At 40.1% G+C, this 6,912-nt stretch overlaps 1 protein-coding gene across 1 annotated transcript; it reads right to left on the reverse strand.

The window, feature by feature from the left end:
- Positions 1–1,184: 1,184 nt before the first annotated feature.
- Positions 1,185–6,725, reverse strand: LOC128470350 (uncharacterized). Its single transcript, XM_053452225.1, has 6 exons — positions 6,659–6,725; positions 4,198–4,331; positions 2,746–3,598; positions 2,305–2,478; positions 1,726–1,907; positions 1,185–1,633 (listed from the first exon to the last, which is right to left on the reverse strand). The coding sequence occupies exons 1-5, from the start codon at positions 6,712–6,714 to the stop codon at positions 1,742–1,744; spliced, it is 1,383 nt and encodes a 460-aa protein (XP_053308200.1). The 5' UTR covers positions 6,715–6,725; the 3' UTR covers positions 1,185–1,633; positions 1,726–1,741.
- Positions 6,726–6,912: the final 187 nt, after the last annotated feature.

Raw genomic sequence — 6,912 nt, forward strand, 5'->3', positions numbered from 1 at the left:
GAGGTAATTTTAAAACAATTGGATTTCAGACAGAATCATTTCAGCTTTAATTCACTATATCAGAATATCAGTGGGTCAAAAGTTTACATCCGCCAGACTGACATTGATACGAAACAGGAGGAGGTGTAATGATTTTTTAGTATCTTCTGACTGTCCGATTGTCCTTATTAGGAGTTACTTTGCCCCCCGTGGTTGTATTTAAGAATCTACCTGTATAGGGCCCGTGTGTGTGATATGCCCTAGAGTTTGCTCCTCCTCTTGCATAAAAAGTCCAGTTCTTTGTAAATAGAAACCTGGGATATAACAGCAAATAAGAACCACTTGGCCCGTCTTGTCTGCCTGTTTTTTCCCTGCTTTATTTTATAGCATGTTTAAAACCCCTTACTGTGTTAACCTCTACCACTTCTGTTGGGAGGCAGTTCCACCCTCTCAGTAAATTAAAACTTACATTACAGCTTGACCCTCTAGTTTAAGATTATGGCCCTGTGTTCTAACATGTCTTCTCCTTTGAAATAAACTTTCCTCCCGTACATAAATGCCTCTCATCCAAGCTATACAATCATAACACAGCAGCCTAGACAGTAAAAAAATAAAGCATTTAAAGGGTCAGCGGGACAGATAACACACTTAGCTCATTAAAAAGGAAATGTTTTCAAAAGGGCCATAGGAAACAGGCAAAGTTAAATCATCATTTTTTTATTATAGAGATCTTAATAAAATGACAAATCACCTAAATACAGAAATCAGATATGGAAAAAAGTGACCTTTAATGAACCTGCGGCTGGGGCTATTTGTTCATTTTTAAAGAATACTTGTATAATTCCTGTTTAAAAAAAAACCCAGCTTGTTACTATGTTCTTTAACCCCTTAAGGACAATAGGTTGTCCTTACACCCATTAAAAACAATGCAATGGGATCCGCACAGTATTAGAATTTGGAATTGTTGTAAAATCGTCTGTATAAAATGTTGCTATTCCATAATTTAAAGGGACTGGCATGAATAAAGCTTTGCCGTAAATCTGTTTATATCCCACACTTCTTTTTGACTAAACAGTACAGGTAAGTACTAATCAAAGCCTTTACACAGACATCAAAGAGTAACTCGGGGAAGTCAGTTCAACTTTAATTCTATATAACTATTGTTGATTAGTCCATAGATTCTGAAAGCTTACACCAATGTAAATGTTTTCCTTCGTCTGATGTAAGAGCAGCGACGTAGTGAATAGTGATAGTTATTGGAACAATATAAGTACTACCAAGCGTTTGTGTTACACAATGTGTGTTACGATACCACAAATGGTAAACCCCGATCCGCTGCCATTGACATGTTCCTGAATATAGTAACACACTTAAAATAAAAGAAACAAATACACACATATCCAATTAATATTATATATTATTTCCTATCCATCACATACACACAGACACTCATAATAAAGAAAAGTTAAATTCATTAAAATGTACTTAACTCAGGCAAAACTCCCACCCTGCAAATTGATCACTGAAAAAGAGATTATATTATCTGGATGAGAATGCCGACCAGCAGCTGGACTCTGCGAATGTAGCTGCACTCAGAAGCTCTTCATAGATTAGGACTCGGTGAAGCTAAGGGATCCCAATCAGCCGGTACGTCCTACAAAGAAATAAAAAGGTTCACCATTATAAACACTCAACTGGCAGCTGTCATGTACATAGGTTACCTATAATAAACATTAATAAACATACCCAGTGCTAGGCCAGTTTACACGGGCTCCAAATGTGTAATCTTCAGGTGTTCTTGGAAGTCCCTGGAAGCAGCAGCCAGATCTTGCCGGTAATCGTAAATTGACTGGTAATCCTTACTGCTTTTCAACAGCTCGTTATTTTTACGTGCTTCATAGTGGAACTGCGAGTTCTTCATCTCGTACCTGATCAACAGAATAAATAGGTAGTTCTGTTATTTTCTGTTTATGGTTTAAGGATTTCTCCAATAAATTAATATAGGTGATTTCGGTAAAAAGGGCCGTCACTGGTTCCATAACCGAACCAGGTAGGTCAGGCTCACATGATGTCATACATGCAATCCCAGCATACTCCCCCCCCAGCAACTGGGTACTGTATGGGTCACATGGCGCCATGTCTGTGCCCATATAAATACAATGCAAGGCACTAAGAAGCTGAAATAATGCACATTTTTATTTCATTTATTTGAAAAAAATATTAAAAACTGATAAAAACAAGAAAACATAAAAAAATAACCCACTTCAGTAGTGGGGAGGTAGTTTAAAAATCTGGTTCTTTTTGTTTGTTAAGTGACAAGCTCACCATTTAGGTTTGGGGCCTCTTGTTCTCTCCAGCTCTTGTTGCCGTTTAATCTCAAGTAGTAACTCTTCTTCCACACGAAGGCGCTCCAGTCTTAGCCGTGCCAGTTCCTGCTGATACGGTGACGCTTCTACCAAGGACATGCCAACATCTCTCTCTGCCAGGGTCTGAAGAAATCTAGAACATGGCACATCCCTCAGTTAAAAAACTCAGAAGCATCTACCCACCTTATTCATAATCATGTTCTGAAACGTATCCCGCTCCTGTAGTATTCTAGATTCTATTTCTGGAGCTCTTTGATTAGGATTTGTGCACTTAAAAGTCTTGTCGTAACAATAATATCATGGGTTTCAATGCTGCTACTAAAGAAAGCATCTCACCATCTGTTTAGAACAGTCTTATGATTCCAAAACCTGAACTATAATACATTAAAACATTAGTTACCTTTCACTGATTTCCTCAGCGCTTGGTGAAGATACAGCTGTTGATGGTATGCTGTATGGACTCCAAGAATAAGTGAGATTACTCCTCGTCTTCCTTGGTGGTGTAAAGGACCTTGCGAGAAAAGCCCCAGGTCTATATAAACGTGAGCGTGACTGTCTGTTGGATGAAGATGTTTTCCCACTCGACCTTGGTCTCGGTGGTGGCTGGCTGCAGGCATTAGCCTTTGCAGAATTTGGCCGCCATATTGGTTTTGGTGACTGTGACCGAGATCTAAGCCATCGTGCTTTCTTGGAAGAGGGTGAAAAAGAATGAGAACGATCGAGCGACTCGGATCTCCCTCGCACTACGGAGGCTTGTGTTTTGTCTGGGGATCGAGGACGCACAGGGATTTTTGGAGGCAACAGAGATTTGACTCCAATCACATGTGGTGCCCCGAGCTTGACAGGCATGGCTTCACTATAAGCAGTGTCTAAGTGTCCTGGAGAATCGGAAAAGATACCCGAAGATGCACTATTCAGAATTCCTGTAGTGTGATACAAGGATGACCTTGAAAATGAAGGCAATCCTGAGCTCTGTAGGACAGAACAGTTTTCCACTGAGTTTTCTAAATGTTTGGGCTTTAGAAACCAATTTGAGTCTGGTGTTTTGCCATCAGTATACTTTTGGTAAGCTGTGCCGTTCGTTTGCATTGGCCAATGGGGTGTGGATGTACCTGCAGAACTGGTAGAATTTGCTTCGTTTTCATATTCTAGATTAAGGCTTGAGGCCAAATTGTCCACCTGAACTTTGAGTTTCCTCAAATTATCTTCCAAGTCATCGATGCTGGGATTCTCTTTGGTGTACTGCGACGATCCTAGAGAAACACAAAATCTGGTAAACTCATCCCAAACACTAACTAATATTACGGATCATGCCACGCTACCACCATGAACCAACCTTTATGACTACGACATTCCGCCTCATACAATACAAACTTCCGCCAAGTTTATGGAAACATCGTAGAACATTCAACAGTAGAAGTCAGACAGAATGACATCATAGTCTAGTTTGTTTAACATTACAATAACGGACTCAACCAAGATAAGGTGATGAGACCATTGGAAGATTAGTATTTCAAGATCAATCACATACAAAACTATTCCTAGAACAGAACCGTTGAAGACTTCATTTAAACTAAATAATAGACACTAAAACATAGTTATAAAGCCATTCATGACTGATAAATGTATGGTTTTCTATGCCTACATAGACCCCAAAGGAAGGAAGAAGTCAGGGTGACAGATTTGTGGGAAGACGAGACCAACCACTGATTAAGGTCTGAGTCTTTAAATTGGGCAGACTAGATGGGTCAAATGGATCGTATCTGCCGTCTAATTGTAGATTTTTATGTAAACCTGTAAAGAAGATTATTTCACGTTATGGGATCTCAGTTACGTCGAGCCCATTACCTACCGTGAGTTACATTACGTAGAGATTGTCCTTTGTGGCTTGAATGAAGCCTGCGATTATTTGCAAGCCCTTGAAAGCTCAGATTGTGACTGCTTGTCGTTTTTTGGGTATTGCTCAAAAATTCATACGGCTTCTCTCTGGAGAAATCAGGAAAAAAAATCACTGTTATACTGCAATAAAAACTATAAGAAATGACATCATTGGTGTAAGAGTCCGTGCAACGTGGGCCATCCTCATGCCAAAGTTCAACAAGATTTAATTTTAAATGAATCCATCGGCAACAGACAAATGAAGCCAAACCAGCGCTTTACCAAAGCCGATAATATTTATTATCGTATAATTAAAAGAAAAATAGCGCGATGCTGCTTCCCCTTTAAGACCGGGTAGTCTAGTTCTTCTCTCAATAGACGTTGCATTACTTTTTAAATGCGAGTACTGATCCCGTTATATAACGGAGGCTGAAGAGGGCCTCCAGGAATGGTTACCGTGACAACGGGTTATCCTATAATGAAATCCCACTTGTCACAGCCAACCATCCTCATGATACTAGGATTAGTAGCATGTCTGAGCGGCACGGGAACATGGTTACTGGGAATCCTAAACACATGCGCAACCTCTCATGATTTCATCGGTTAAATGGCAATTCGGTCGTTTCTAGCTGATAAGCGTGATTTATAAGGCTCCAGCGTGTTTAGGAGCATTATGTAAGAGAAATCATGTTCACGTGACCAGACCAGACGTCACGGATGCTGCGATTTTACTAAGCTGCTTATTATCTGCAAAATCACAAAAAAAGAGCCGTGCGTTAGTAACACGTAGTTGGCGTTATTTCTCGTCCTCCTTCCTTGTCATATCGCTGCGCGTTGCATTATTTAGGGGATATGTTCCCAATATAATAACACCGATCTGCTTAGATTGCCTCCAGAAAAACCTGCATCTAGTTGGCTTTAATTAGCAAGCTTGCTAATAGCCATAGGAAAAAATCATGGCTACTAATATGTCGCTGTTGGCTCCTACATTTTTTTGAGAATCTACGTTATTTCCTTTAAAGGTATCCCAGTCTGACTTTTACCAGTTTCTGGATATCCACTAAGTTCTATATACATCTGTCAAGCCCTGGAATACACAGAAACTTTCACAAAACGAGTATGTGAAAATTGTATAATAATAATAATGATAATAATAATAATAATACAGAGGCTGTTTACAAACACAGACCATAAAACATTGTAACATTCCTAGACTGAGTTACAATGAGCTCTATGACAAAGGAAGCCCCACGTAACGGACAATGATGATACACGACGGACATACTTGCTTATTTCATACCAGTTTCCCAACAACCTTTCATGTACAGCCATCAATCAGCCTCGCCTACTAGGAGCTTGGACATCAAACAAACGGGCGAGAACGTACCCGGGCTGAATGGTAAATAGTAAGGGGTGTATTCCGAGGTTCGCAGGAGATTCTAGAACACTTTTATACATTACTAATCAACTCTTGCGAGAGAGGATCACTGGGGTTGGTGCAAGATGTTCAACTTTCCTACAAACTCCCAAATCATTATTATAAAAAAAAATAATGTAAGGCTGCATGATGGCATCTTTGACATCATTATTATTTATTGATTTATGTAGCGCCATCATAATCCGCAGCGCTGTACAATGGGCAATCAGGACATGACAAGTTCATTAAGAATCTATAAATTAAATTATTTGAATCTTGTGCAGTTTACTATTGAGATTCTTAAAATCAAAATGAGTGTTTATGTGTCTGACGTTCAATATTAATGTAAGCGGGTGTTTATGTGGGGTGTTTATGTGTTCCAGTATTTGTACAGTGTCTCCAAGTATACACAGAATCACAGCCGTAGCCGACAATGCTATACATTAAGGACGTATATTTACCTCTCCTGATAACTACGGGGGCAGACCTCTGATCCAAGAGATTAAGTAATAATGGGGGCAAATTCACTCTTAAAGCCATCTTAAATAAACAGGGAATGCAGGTTTGAGGAATAGGGATATCGGTAAATTCTAAGATGTTGTTAATGACTACAACTCCCATGGTGCTCAGCCTGCATGCTGATCACAAGGAGTTAAGCAATGGGGACACTAGCACTCCAGGTAAAAGACTCCCATGGTGATCAGAGAAACTCTTGAGTAGAACCTCTGGCTGGGCATTATGGGAGTTGCAGTCTATAGCAATCTGTGTTTAGTGTGTCATTAGAACACAGCTCTGCAGAGAAATCAGTCGCAGTAATATGAGATAGAAGTATAATCCCCAGTGATTGGTGTTTAGAATCTGCTAGCACATACCTCATTATACTGTACTAATGAATGGAGAAAGCAAATCTGACTTGGTCTTTATTTACAATTTCTTTTTTAGAAGGCAATAAATGATATAAATAAGCACATGTACAGTATCTCCCACCCCCCACGGTGCTTTAATGCCCAAAGGTTACCTGAGTGCTGCTTTTCTCCCATGCAGGATAAACGTTCCCTCTGCTCTCTGAGCCATGTTGCCTTCTCTGCCTCTCTCTCTCTCTCTCCTTAGTAACCAAAGGAGGAGTCAAACAAGGCGTTGCTAGGCGGAAGCAAACGAAGTCAGCAGGCGTCAAGACGCTTCGCTTTTTTACTTATTTTGACCTTGCTGAGGACCCGTCCTGTCGCAAGTGGGTGACCTCTGAGCCCTGCCATGCCGGTAAGCGCAGGACCA

This window comes from Spea bombifrons, chromosome 12 (genome assembly GCF_027358695.1).
Source record: "Spea bombifrons isolate aSpeBom1 chromosome 12, aSpeBom1.2.pri, whole genome shotgun sequence".
NCBI lineage: Eukaryota > Metazoa > Chordata > Amphibia > Anura > Pelobatidae > Spea > Spea bombifrons.